The 14,796-nt window shown below is 42.8% G+C and overlaps 1 protein-coding gene across 2 annotated transcripts in view; it reads left to right on the top strand.

Moving 5' to 3' along the window:
• znf385c (zinc finger protein 385C) overlaps positions 1 to 14,796 on the top strand; it is a 443,520-nt gene that overhangs the window by 422,670 nt on the left and 6,054 nt on the right. For both annotated transcript variants that reach the window (XM_070551478.1, XM_054735706.2), the window contains 4 exons: positions 7,268 to 7,648; positions 7,791 to 7,978; positions 10,665 to 10,763; positions 14,356 to 14,445. In XM_070551478.1, the coding sequence (XP_070407579.1) occupies positions 7,268 to 7,648; positions 7,791 to 7,978; positions 10,665 to 10,763; positions 14,356 to 14,445 (758 nt within the window). The remainder of the gene's footprint in view (positions 1 to 7,267; positions 7,649 to 7,790; positions 7,979 to 10,664; positions 10,764 to 14,355; positions 14,446 to 14,796) is intronic.

The following is a 14,796-nucleotide window of genomic DNA, read 5'->3' as shown; positions in this document are numbered from 1 at the left end:
AAGTTTACCAAACTCACAAGACTTTCCCGTTTAACATATTAAAGAGGCTTTTTGATATCTTTTACGGTTTTTCTAAAATCGCAGGTAGAAGTTGAGGTACGACTTGACATTTTCAGAAAAATTCACAAAAGTTATAATGGGGAAAGATAGGAGCAGTGACCCTCCCTTGCTCCATTTCCGGCGTTGTACCGAGAGAACCGTAGGTCCGATTGAAATGAGACACATGCTGGCTTACAGCTAACGAATATACCTTCGTTTTGAGCTATAATTCATGACTAAACTCCAAACATTGTGGTCGTACAGTTCATTTGTTTGAGAAAATTCTCATTTAAAAAAATGTCTCAACTTTTCAACTTCGCATCTTCTGTGAACAGCTCTTTACTAACCCCAGACCGTTTGGACTACCAAAACAAGTTATAACTCAAAAAGTAGGAATTTTTGTCAGCTTTTCAGAATGGGTTTCATTTTATCTGTAAGTGTTACCGTTCTTTCGCTACAAGCCTCAGAAGGAGGAGAGACCCAGCTTTTCTCTCATTGAAATCCATGTTAAAGGATCAGAGATTTTCTCCTCAAAACGCCTTCAGACAGCTAAAAGTTTATCGTCATAGCTTCTAGACAATTCATGGTAGGCGCAAAAAAATCGGCACAGATGATCATCAAAGTCCTCTGCCACTCACGCTTTTTGAATTTTTCAAATCGGTACAGTACTTTTCGAATGGTGATGAGAAGTTTGACAGGTACAATTTCACTTCTGAAGGACAGATTTCAAGGGTTCTCTCGTTAACAGGAGCATAGGAGGAGATCCCAGGGGGGAACGGGGGAAAGCGTCCCTCCCTCACACAAAGTTGCCCCCACCCCCCCCCCCCCCCCAAAAGTTATTGTAAATGTATAAATGCTATCAGTACACCTGTATTGTCTTCTAAAACCACAATGTAAAAGTTAGTCTGCAAATACAAAACAATGTGTTTTTAATTGTTGAGAAATTATAGTCCACCCCCACCCCCCACCCCACCCAATTCCTCAAGTTGGTACGGTCGGTCCACACGCGCTGTTTCCAACGGGCGGGGCTGCCGGCTTTGCCTCGCTCACAGCTTCACAGCAGCCCGCAGGCTCACAGGAAGGGAATCAAAAAGCTAGCGGTTTCCAGCAGTAAGTCAATTATCTCACGCTTGTTCTACAAACTTAAATATGCATGTCAAATGTGGTCAAAAATGATGCAGGAAGATGAGAGACACAGAACAGGAAAATAGCTCAATAAAAACAAGAAAACAAAACAAAGTGTTGAAAAGTAAAATGTAGGTAGATTTATCTCCACTACACACATGTAATATTTATACTTTTGATACAATTCAGATCACCTTCAAAACTCACACACCCAGGGCCGTTCCAAGACATTTTGGGGGCCAAGGCAAAATGACCCCCCCACCCCCACCCCACTCCACCCACACACACACACAAAATAACATACAAGAGAATTAAAGAGAATTTCAGGTGAAGCGCTTGCACATACTGTGTTATTGTGTGGTTTGTTCTGTGTGTAGAAACACGTTCAATTTGATTGACCGTCAGAAGGTGGGAAAGTGCCCCGCTCCTACCCAGCCCCCTGATTGGTTGAGAGAGGTCAATCATCTTCTGGCTACATGGAATTACACACCCACACATGTGAGACATCAAATTGATCGGCTAGGCCTAAGGAATCCATCCATCCATCCAACCAACCAACACACCAAACAACCATCCATCCATCCATCCAACCAACCAACAAACCAACCAACCAACCAACCAGCTCTATACACTTAAAACTCTATACACTTAAGCCTGATTTATGCTTCTCCGTCTGCGTCAGTGCGGGGACACGCAACGCCATTATCCGTCCTTGCGTAGGGCACGCAAGTACTTACGGAGTCGAGCCCACTTTTTTAAACCTCCGTCGAACGAGACGGATTACGCAAGCTTGTGATTGGTCAGGATGTCGCTGTTGTTTACAGCGCCGCCATTGCAAAGAGAGCCGAGTTTAACTAGCGGCAGACACGGAGAAGCTTGAAGAATACCTCGCGAAAAAACTCTAAAAATATGAACGTTTAATTCTCCCGTGACTGGAGGAGTGAAAAGATGCGCAGCAAGCGTTTTATTTGTGGACGGAAATGACAGGAAACGTGGGTTTAGAGGTGGGGAGCACATGAAGAGCTGCAGGAGGATGAGAGACAAATATGTCCGTGTTAAAAAGTCTCATATACACAAAAAACACAATATAAACACACGATCTTGGACCGATACATGACATGATACCACAGAACAGCGCTACGCCCTCTGCTGTCCTGGTGGGGAATTGCTTTGCAACACTCCCCAGGAGACGGAGAAGTATGAGAGCAAAACGCTTCCGTCAATCCGTGCGTGTCTGTCCCTTGCGGAGCTGACGGAGAAGCATAAACCAGGCTTTACATCTAGCAGCATAGCTGACATTTTAACACTAGTCAGAAGGCAGGAACCGCCCCCTCCTCCTTCATTGCTCTCTCATTGGCTGAGAGTTTTCAATCGTCTTCTGCCTAAAAGGAAATGTGCACCCACAGATGGTACATCAATTCAACCTGCTTGGTCCCAGGAGTCTTGTATTAACTTGATATTGTGCTCTGCATTTCCATGGCAACGTGCTTAGCAACAATATTTAACAACATTTTAGACACAACTGTATCAACATACTTTAATATAGAAATGTTATTCAAAGTTTAAATGACTCATGTGTTATTGTACATAGCTTTATTAATGCAGACTTCTGTCATCTGTTACCATGGCAACACATGGAACTACAAATCACTTTAACCAAGTCTTATAGGAATGAATATAAAAGAAGAATATTGAGCCATTAACAGACTCCTGTTTTTGTACTGTTTGTACTTAAAACTAGAAATAAGTTCAATTTCATTGACCGTCAGAAGGTGGGAAAGTGCCCCGCTCCCTCCCAGCTCCCTTATTGGTTGAGAGAGGTCAATCATCTTCTGGCTAGATGGAATTACACACCCACGCATGTGAGACATCAAATTGATCGGCTTGGCCAAAGGAATCCATCCATCTACATATAAATCCATACATGCTTCTATCTATCCATCCATCCATCCATCCATCCATCCAATAAACCATCTAACATCCATCCAGCAATCCATCCGTTATTTCATTCATCCAACTCTTCATCCATCCCATATCAAATCTGAACATATGTTCATCTATCAGTTTCACATATCAGCAAATATTTCTAAATTCACAGTCCAGCCAATTGTAAAAATGTACCCGTTAAACTGTTCTCATTCAAAGGCCAGCTGTTTAACATTTCACATTTCGAGTTTTTGATAAATGTTCAAAGATTACAATTGTCTGCTGTTTAGCATTTTGATCCATTCTTTGCCTATATTATGAGCTACATTACGCTTGTTGGTGATTTTTGCTTCTACATCTTTAAATACATTCAGCTCATTTTGACAGTTCTGCTTTGTTTCAGCTTCAGCTCAGCTGTTCGGCAGCTTCAGCTTACAGTTTCAGCTGCCCAGCATTCAAACAGCATTTGTGCAACAAATGCAATTTTTCTAGTTATTATTATTCTGAGCTACTACAGCAATCAATTTCCCTCTGGGATTAATAAAGTATTTTTGAATTGAATAGAATTGAATTAGGAAGATTTTAAATTCTATCTGCTCAAAATGGCATCTAAAGAAGGCAACCGAACCTTAGCTGGGAAATCTGAATTATTTAACTAAAGGAGATAAATGTTAAATGATGAATGACCCGCACTTGTATAGCACCTCTCAGAGTAAGGACTCCAAGGCGCTTTACACTACAGTGTATCATTCATCCATTCACACAAACATTCACACACTGGTGGTGATGAGCTACGATGTAGCCACAGCTGCCCTGGGGCGCACTGACAGAGGCGAGGCTGCTGGGCACAGGCGCCACCGGACCCTCCGACCACCACCAGCAGGCAAGGTGGGTTAAGTGCCTTGCCCAAGGACACAACAGCAGAATTCTCTCGAACCTGCAACCTTCTGATTACTGGACAACCCGCTCAACCTGTTGAGCTACTGCTGCCCCTGTCAAAAGTTCCCTTTTGACCTCCATCATTACAGTTTAGAGTACTTTGATTCCCATCAGCCTCTGTGTCTTCCTGTGCAATGTTCCTCTTAAACCCTCTGATCAGTATCACTCCCCACCAGAGATCTCTCAGGTGGGCCTGTTATTCACATCACCACACACACACACACACACACACACACACACACACACACACACACACACACACACACACACACACACACACACACACACACCTTCCCTTGAAAACAGCACAAATCAAGGGCCACTCTCATTACAGCAAAGGGGACTGGCTAATCTTACTCTTATAGTTTCGTTTACCTGAGCAGGAATAAGAGAGGAAGACCCTTATCTCTGATGATGAATTCACTCTAGACATAAAGGGGGTAAATCAATGGAGTGTGTGTGTGTGTGTGTGTGTGTGTGTGTGTGTGTGTGTGTGTGTGTGTGTGTGTGTGTGTGTGTGTGTGTGTGTGTGTGTGTGTGTGTGTGTTGAGAAAACTCCAAAGGAAGCGGAGATATTCAGTGTGCGTAGCACACAGAGCTCAGGGGCGAAGTGTGTGTGTGAGTCCCCTGGGAGGGCGACGAGGTGAAGGGGGGATGTGTAATGGAACAGCAGTTACTTATCGGTGGGACCCGAATGTCGATGGGTTTATTTATATTGACTGAGACTCCAGGCCCTCTTGATATTTAAAGAGTGAGGGAAGGGGAGGGAGAGGAAAGAGCGGGAAGAGAGAAATGTTTTCCTGAAGCAAATGTCATGAAGATAAAATGCAAATACAAGGAAAAGGCACAGGTCTTTGTGTGTAAAAGTTAGATATACCTACCAACTTTCTGACTTGTTTGAAGGAACAGTGTTACATTCTTCAGGACTAATGAGCTATCGGCTAGTCTGAGCACAGCATGACCCAACGGTACCTGAACTTATCCTCCAACAGACACACATGGTTAAAGGAAAATTCTCACACAGTCATGAAACTATGTAGTGACGATGATTCGATTCAATTCAAGATTATTTATAAAGCGCCAAATCACGACAAGAGTCGTCTCAAGGCACTTCACACAGTAAACATTCCAGTACAGGTCAGTTCATTAAGCCAATCAGTAAAATGTTTCCTATATAAGGAAACCAGCAGGTTGCATCAAGTCACTGACTAGTGTCAGTGACTTTACAGCAATCCTCATACTAAGCAAGCATATAGTGACAGTGGAGAGGAAAACTCCCTTTTAACAGGAAGAAACCTCCAGAGGATCCTGGCTCAGTATAAGCAGCCATCCTCCACGACTCACTGGGGATGGAGAAGACAGAGCAGACACACACACACACACAACATATATACCAAGTAGTGTGTTTCTATGGTTACGTTGTGATTTCTTAGTAAATATTCTATTTGGTGAGAGATAAACTTTATTGTATTTATCCTAGTGAATCTATAATTAAACGGATAAACTAGCAGTAGCACATCCAACTTCAAGGAAACAAAAAGTTATTATCAGGAGAGGGAGAATGTTTAAGTGGTTAGCAGCAGTGTGCTAGACGATGGCCCCCTCCATGAGGCCACCACAGCTCAGCAGAACATCATTGTAGCTTCTTCTGGGGAGAAAAACACTTAGAGAAAAAATAAAGTTAACAGCTGAAGTAGCAGGAAATAGTACAGTTAAAGAGCAAATTGTAGAAGAAAGTAGCAGAATGTGGAAAGTGGTTTATTGGTCCAGCAGTCTAAGCCTATAGCAGCATAACTACAGAGATAACTCTGGATAACCTAGCCTTTTAGATGGAGTTATGTTGGAGGCAGGGCAAGGGAGAGCCATCTTTACCGACTGTACACTCCATCTCCCTCTACTCCCCCACTTGTCCAGATTTAGGCTAACATTAGATTTTAACCATAGGCCCTATCAAATAAAAATGTTTTAAGCCAAGTCTTAAATGTAGACAAAGTGTCTGCCTCACGGACTAAAGCTGGGAGCTGGTTCCACAGGAGAGGAGCCTGATAACTAAAAGATCTGCCTCCCATCCTAATTTTAGATATTCTGGGAACCACCAGTAAACCTGCAGTCTGAGAGCGAAGTGCTCGGCTAGGAACGTATGGAACAATCAGATCACTGATGTATGATGGAGCTTGATTATTAAGAGCTTTATATGTGAGAAGAAGGATCTTAAAATGTATTCTGAATTTAACAGGTAGCCAATGTAGGGAAGCTAAGACAGGAGAGATATGATCTCTCTTTTTAATTCTCAACAGAACTCTAGCTGCAGCATTTTGGACAAGCTGAATACTTTTAACTACATTCTGTGGACTTCCTGAGAGTAATGAATTACAGTAATCCAGTCTTGATGTAATAAATGCATGAACTAGTTTTTCAGCATCACTCCTGGAAAGTATGCTTCTAATATTAGCAATATTCCAGAGGTGGAAAAAGGAAATCCTACAAACCTGTTTAACCTGGGATTTGAATGACATGTCCTGGTCAAAGATAACACCAAGGTTCTTTACTTTGTTCTCGGAGATTAATGTAATGCTATTCAGGTCAGGTGATTGGCTAAGCAATTTCCTTTTCTGGATTTCTGGTCCAAAGATGAGAAATTCCGTCTTGTCTTGATTTAAAAGCACAAAGTTTAGAGTCATCCAATTTTTTATGTCCTCAAGACAAGCCTGTAATCTACCTAACCGATCAGGTTCATCAGGTTTAATGGATCAATATAACTGAGTATCGTCAGCATAACAGTGGAAGTTTATCCCATGCTATCTAATGATTTTACCGAGATTTACCAAGATTCCCAGCCACAAATCCAAACTTTAGCTCAGTGTAAAACTGCTTGATTTATAACCAGCACTGAGATGCTAGCAGAGCTAAAACCAGTGTGTTTGCAACTTTATTAACACGCCTCAAATAACCTACATGTTACAAGGGGTCATGTGTGACTTTATAAACCGTTAAAAAGCTGTTAATATTATTTCACACAATTATTTACTCAGAATAATGTTCTTTTACAAGCGTGAATGAAAGTGGCAGGAGAAAATGGCACTTCTGGAGATGGTTCATTAATAATCATGAATGCATTTCATCATCTCAGATGCATCCAATCTTTTTCAAGCAACTAAACTTTTCTGCTTGACAATCAGAAGGCTGCCAATGGACCTAAATCATCTAAACTCAGTGTTTCCTTCTCAACTCTGTGCAGGTCTTCAGTCTGATCTAGAACCAGCTATCATGGAGGGAAGGCTGGACGAGAGTCCCAGGAGCTCCGCCATGCTGACTCCAGTGTCTGAGGTCTCCTCCATGGAGCTGGTCACCCTTTCCCCTCCTCAGATTTCACCTTCCTCTCAGCTCTCTGAGACAGTATCAGACACCAGCACAGCGGAAGTCACAGAGGTCATTGAGGTCACAGAGACTGTGGCTCTGACCAGTGAGTCAGGTAGCCTTGCTGCAGAGCCATCCACAAGAAATGAGGAGTCACGCACAGAAGTCAACAAAGACCCCAAAAAGAGCAAAGCTCACCTTCACTGTCCTGTTTGTAAAGTCACTGTCAACTCTGTCTCCCAACTGGAAGCACATAACAGTGGTACGGCATGACTCAGAGGCTTTTATTCTTTTGAACTGAAATGTTTTAAAAAGGCTTCCTGCACTGGCTGTTTCCTTTCAGTGTCAGATGGATGTTTTTAGTGCTAACTCCAAACCAGTCAGCTCTCTGCTCTCCTGACCAGGTACAAAGCACAAACTGATGCTGGAGGGTCACAGTGTTCTGCCACGACGCCGGGGGAAGGTGGTGGCAGCTCGAGCCGGCTGCAAGAGCAAGAGGCTGGGCAGCAAAGGCAGCGTTGGGGTCCCCAGCAAGAACTTCCAGTGTGAAGTGTGTGAGATCTTTGTGAACTCTGAGGCCCAGCTAAGCCAGGTAAATATGTTAGTAAATATGACTTACAGAGTTGTGGATGGGGTCATGGGAGTCTGCTTCTCAGGTCCACGTATGTTTGGTAGAACTGGAGAAGGCTTTCCATCATGTTCTAAAGCAGCAGGCTCCACCAGAACGGCTCATTGTCTCTGATGAACCTGGAGATCTGGTCTGCTTTAGGAACCCTTGGTTCTCCTCATCTGTTGAGAGCTCAGAGAGGAAACGCTGCTCCGCATCATTTGAAGGGGTCAGCTCAGATGGTCCGATTAGGATCTTCACCTCCCTCTGGAGGTTTTCTGTCCTGGGCTGAGGGCAACCTCTCTGTCAGGTAGAGCCATGGGATAAAATGTTTAATTCCACCCATAAAGTAACAACCTCGTATTCTTATTCAAAAGAAGATTTAAGTTAGATGTGTGGTAGTTAAATATCTGTTTGTTGGGTTGATAACTTTCTGATCCGTTTGTCTGATGCATCCATTTTTGTGATTTTCCATAACAAGAGTGAGAAATAGATGACTCAGCCCTGGGATGTTGTCAGGAATCATCACATTAGTAAAAATTCATTCTAATAGGTAATTATAAAAGTAAACATCTGTTCTGGAAAGGAAGGACACCCCTTTGAACTTTGCACCTTCAACACCCCTGAGCAGGGAAGTGTTGATGTGGAGGTGGGGGATGGGTACCGAATTCGGTACTTTTTAAGGTACCGACTGAATTCCATAGTACCGACTGAGCACCGATTCACATCATTTGAAACGGTGCCTCATTTTGGTACCGTCCTTCACAACGAGAACTTGCCTAGACCGCTGTGCATGCGCAAGAGCGTTATGTCGTCGGTCGCTGCGAGCCGGTTGTAAACAGAGCAGTATGGTAGAAAGAACGCACGCTAAAGCTTGGGTCCACTCCACTAAATGTGATGGGTAACTGGGTGATGATGAAACCAGCGACAACGATCTACGTGAGACATCCTCATCTTAATCTGCTCCGGTAGGTAAATAAAATGTTTAAGATAACGTTAGCTTGATTTGTTAGCTTCCGTTTCACTAATGGTGCGTTCGCTTTCTCCTCGGAACTCCGATATTCCGACTGGAAGAACATGAACGCGCTCTAAAGTTTGGCTTCACTTTACTAAATGCGACGGGTGATTGGGTGATGATGAAACCAGCGACAACGATCTAAGTGTGCGGCATCGTCGTTTTAGTCTGCTCCAGCAGTTAAATAAACTGTTTAAGATAACGTTAGCTTGATATGTTAGTTTCCATTGCCACCATTGTTATCAGCTAATGGTGCGTTCGCTTTCTCCTCGGAAATTCTAACTTCCCAGTAGGAAAAATCAATTGAAAAAATACGGTAAAAGGAATGAAGATACACAGTAAATTTAGTTCACAGTAAAGATGTTTGCTTCAGTTTAATTATCAGCTTATAAAACTACAAGGACGATGTTGAAATACAAACTGTTGTATGTTATTTATCGTGATATTTATCAAATATGGTTTTATATGAAGAAAAATATATATTTAATTATAAAAGAGAATTAAAATAATAAACACTCAAAAGTATCGAAAATTGATACCGTTAAGTACCGGTATCGATTCCTAGGTACCGGGAATTAGTACCGAATCGATTCAAATGTCAAAGGTACCAATCCCTAATCCTAATGATGGATGAATGGATCAGAATGCCATCATCCAACTCTTGTCATTTATAAAACATTAGAAGGGAATTAGCAGCTTGGGGAGATCCTACAGATTTGTCCTCATGAGCATGTTGCTAACCTGTGGAAGTGATGCTGACTCAGCCGGAGCAGCACTCCTGTCCAATCATACCGGGCGGTGGAAGAATGGTTGCTCACTGTTTCCTCAGCTGCACACGAGTTATGATGTGGCTGCAGAATTAATCAGAACACAGATAGTTATCCATCCCCTCAGACATCAAGAGTCTGATATTTGACATTTACTTCGGATCACTCTGACCTGTGAGCTAAAGCCATCAGAAATGATGAAGCGATGAAGATGAGCGACAGATTTTTAAAAACGTCTTTAATCTAAAGTGATCAGTTTAATGTTAGTTTGATGGAGTGTGTGCGAGAGCCTAATTAGAAGCAGCAGTTTCATTTACAGCCACACAAATGAAGTGTAGGCAAGCTGTGAGCGGAAGCTACATTCAAGCTGCTATTTTTCAACCCTGAACAGAAATCATCTAACTCTTTAATAAAATCCTCTGTGAGCAGGCGTTTATTTGCCACTCATTATTGCAAGCTACAGTGCCTCCTGTGCTGCTTCTGGATATATCAGCATCAAACCAGGTTAGGGAGGTAATTTTTCTGTGTTTAAGGTTCATTTAATGCCATGTCAGTGAGTCAAAAGGCTGTCTGTGAGGGAATGGAATGTGGAAAAAATAGGGTATAAAAATAAAAATAGGCTGGCGTGTGTGAGCACCCCAGCTGCTTTAGCCTTAGATGCATTCTACCAGTCTTATATAAACATCCTGTGTCCCGGGAGGATGAAAGCTTGTGAGTACTGCAACCAGCAAAGCTGTGCAAGCAGCCTCACAAAGTAATGTGATGTAATTTATGTGCACCTCAGTCTTACCCGTATCCATTATTCAGCAGACAACTTCTGAGGTTGTACCTCCGTGGTCCGACGGAAGCTCGGGAGCTTACTAATGCTATTTTTGCTGGTCCTTTGCAGCACATGAACAGCAGAAGGCACAAGGATCGTCTGGCTGGAAAACCACCCAAACCCAAATTCACCCCCCACAGCAAGAGCCAGCCGAGCTCCGGCCTAGCGGTGAGTCTCGGCGTGAACACAGGCAAACAAACGGTCGCGCAGAAAAGCAGGCTTACGAAAAACAAGCAAAACAGAAACAACATGTGTATAATAAATATCATGTTGTAGCACCGCTTGGACATATATATATTTAGCAAAACTGGAATAACTTTGTCTTCACTCAGTTTTAATTAGCTCCTTTTGGGTAGGGCTAGGGTAGAAAGGAATCATTGGATGTAGAATTAAAACTGATCAGCTATTCAACATTATCAGAAGCAAAAATCTGTGTATTTCTGCTCCCTGTACATATATTGAGCTAAGATTTGGTGTGGTAGAAGTTAAAACTCATCCCCATAACATATTAAATATTACTGTATGAACTTTGCTTTAGAAATCATTCGCTCTGGAAGTGAAATTTGTTTGTTCAGTGGAAATAAACACAGCCAAGACTGTAGCAATAGAAAGGACTACACTCACTAAAAGAATGTGAAATTGAAAGAAAAAGTAGACAATGAGTGAGCGGAACCTAGAAGCGGTTATATATTTGAGTTCTGGTTTTCTGAAGCGTGTTTCTCCATTTGAAGTAATTAGAATAAATTCCTTAAAGGAAGGACTGGACAGAAGACGGAGCTGCAACTTTTACAACTACAGCCAGATGGAGGCATGTTGGAGGCAGGGCAAGAGAGAGGCGTCTTTACCGACTGTACACCCCGCTGTACACTCCGCCTCCCTCTACTCCCCCACTCGTCCAAATCAGAATTTAATCATAGGCTCTATAAAAATATGTTTTAACATCTGCTTCACAGACTAAAGCTGGGAGCTGGTTCCATAAGTAGGGATGAGCGGATAAAGCATTTTTGACGAATACGAGCATGAAACGAGTAAAACTCGTAAATATCTGTACTCGTGCTGAAGGAAAATCCTCATTGGGTAACTGACTGTCTTCACGCTCTGTGATTGGCCAGTCACTTAGAGTGCCCGCCCCTCCCTACACACATAACTCTCTAGCCGGCCGGGAGCGCAGTCCGTCCGGCTCATCCACACACACACACACAGACAGTAACGGATCTCGCTGTGGTTGCTTCACTGTTGCTCACTTTTCTTCAGTAGTCCCTAGGTTTTCTTCAACTCGCCTCTTTTTCGGATGAATATTTAAAGTTACTTTTTTCGTAACTTACATGGTGCATTTGACAAGACAGAGCTGATGTGCTTTGTTAGTCACTACCTCCGCTCCGGTCGGGTTTTTTCTTAACTCCCTCTCCCTCCCTCGCTCCCTCTCTCTCTCTCTCTCTCTCTCTCTCTCTCTCTCTCTCTCTCTCTCTCTCTTTCTCTCTCTCTCTCTCTCTCTCTCTCTCTCACACACACACACACACACACACACACACACACACACACACACACCTTAATCAACATTGTTTTGTTTAACTTTGTGTGGGAAAATGCCTAGAACGTTGAGGAAAAAATCAGTTTAATCAAATTAAAATTAAAAATACATATATAAAGTTTGCGTCTGGTTCTAGCATTTCATATTTCCTAGTTCCTACTGCATGAGTTCATATGTATTAATCCATGCACTTAAATATTAATGTTCTGATTTTATTAAAAAACTTGTTCTGTAATAGTTTCTTTACTATTGTGATCAAAAATATTTAATCTCAATTCTGAGGCTGCTCTGTAAACAGTTTTCAAATAAACAATACACATATCAACTTCTGATCAATCCATATCAATTTCAGATTTAAAATAATATATTGATGTAAACCACACCCACTTCCGGTTAAACCACGCCCACTTCCGGGTTATACCACGCCCATTCCGAGTACAGATACAGATAATTTAGTTGGTTGAACAAATACAGATAGTGATGTACTCGCTCATCCCTATCCATAAGAGAGGAGCCTGATAGCTAAAAGATCTGCCTCCCATCCTGCTTTTAGGTTTTCTTGGAACCACCAGTAACCCTGCAGTGAAATAATCACACAATAGCCGAATGCCTCAATCTTGTTGGAAGATAGGTTATATTGAAACAGATTTCCTTCTCAGCCAACTGGGGGGCTGTTTGTTTTTCAACAATGAAGGATGTAATCACTGTTTACAAAATAAAAATGTGATTTTTAAAAATGTTTTAAAATATATATTTTAAAGGAAAAGCTGTACATTCATTCTGCACAGACCTAAATGCCCCGTGGAGGTATTACTTATTTTAAATATAGCTTTTTATTAAAATGTTCCATATTCCACCTTTATATGATGAATGATAAATGACCCACACTTGTATAGTGCCTTTCAAAGTCAGAGGACTCCAAAGCGCTTTACGCTACAGTGTATCATTCGTCCATTCACACACGCATTCACACACTGATGATGATGAGCTACAATGTAGCCACAGCTGCCCTGGGGCGCGCTGACAGAGGCGAGGCGCCACATGTCCCTCCGACCACCACCAGCAGGCGAGGCGGGTTAGGTGTCTTGCCCAAGGACACAACAGCAGAATTATCTGTCCAGAGCTGGGATCAAACCTGCAACCTTCCGATTACTGGACAACCTGTTGAGCTACTGCTGCCCCAATCGTAGATCATAATGGAGACACACACAGTGATATTTGAGAAGTGAAACAAAGTTTATAGGATTTACACAAAGTGTGCAATGATAAACAGAATTAGGCAGGTGCATAAATGTAGGCACTGTTGTTATCTTATTGATTCCAAAACCTTTACAACTAATTATTGGAACTCAAAGTTGGTTTGGTAAGCTCTTCTTTGAAGTTTCTCTGAAGAGAAATCAGTGGCAAGCCCACAGGCCCGACTGCAGCCTCCCACCCCTAGCCGGCCGAGCCCGGGACCCAGCGACCCGGGACCCAGCGACCCGAGACCCAGGGACGACCACCCCCCGCCGGGGACCCAGCAGAGCCCAGGGACCCAGACCCCACCAGGCAGCCACCAGGATTGATCAGGCAGACGCCAAAAATCTTAAACCACCTGACCCGGGAGCCACGAACACTCAGGCAGACCAAGGCACCGCACCCCACACCAGGTGTGGCAGGGGGAAGGGAGACGAAGATCTATATCATCAATAGAAGTCCCAGGAGAAGGGAGGAGTCTAAGGCAGAAGGAAGAAAAAAAGTCATGATCTGAGGCACTCCGAAAAATAATTTATTATAATATAAGCCAATTCTTAAGGTGATTTGTTTGATGTTATTACTTCAAGGAATCCGAGGCCTTTAATTTTTCTCAGTTCTGGTTAACTGACAAACCTGCAGACTGAATTATGTTGCATTTAAGACCATCCCCGGTATATCGTTATTTGCCAGCAGGCCTGTGTGCATGTAAATGACCCGCACTTGTATAACGCCTCTCATAAGGACTCCAAAGCGCTTTACACTACAGTGTGTCATTCATCCATTCACACACACATTCACACACTGATGGTGATGAGCTACGATGTAGCCACAGAGGTACTGTCACAGAGGTTAAACACACTTTTATACTCCGTTAGTCCCCTACCCCTGAGACAGGTCTAATTTAGTCCTGTTCTCCTGTCCGGCCTGAGTCCGCACTCCAGATTAATCACTTCTCTACTCCTGTCCTCTCTCTCCTGCTCCTCCATGCTGCAGAACATCAGATGGAGTGGCTATGCAGGCATGGCTGTGTCCACCATGAAGAAAGCCTTCACCCAGTGCAACCTCACCACCCTCTCCTCACAGGTCAGTGGCAGGAGAGGCCAAAGCCAGGTCTGGATTGGAGGCCGGTAGATGGGGCAGCTGAGCTTTAGGTGTGATGGTTCAGCAGAAGGAGCAGACGATTGAAGTCATTTTTATATTCAATTATTGGTTTTTGATTAGGTTATTTTTATTCTCAGAAAAATGTTAGATAAAATCACAGCAGCTCCATGTTAATTACCAGCAGAGAGACCAGTCATAAAAAATGAATTAACTCTTTTTCCCTACATGGACTTTATTTATATGAATATATTTGGATCACTGATAATACAATTTAACCAACCATCTCCAAAAAGCAATGGGTCAAATGTAAACTTTGTTTTAAATTGGAACTTT

The sequence above is a fragment of the Nothobranchius furzeri genome, chromosome 5 (genome assembly GCF_043380555.1).
Source record: "Nothobranchius furzeri strain GRZ-AD chromosome 5, NfurGRZ-RIMD1, whole genome shotgun sequence".
NCBI classification, from domain to species: Eukaryota; Metazoa; Chordata; class Actinopteri; order Cyprinodontiformes; family Nothobranchiidae; genus Nothobranchius; species Nothobranchius furzeri.
This window is presented reverse-complemented; position numbering and strand designations above follow the sequence as displayed.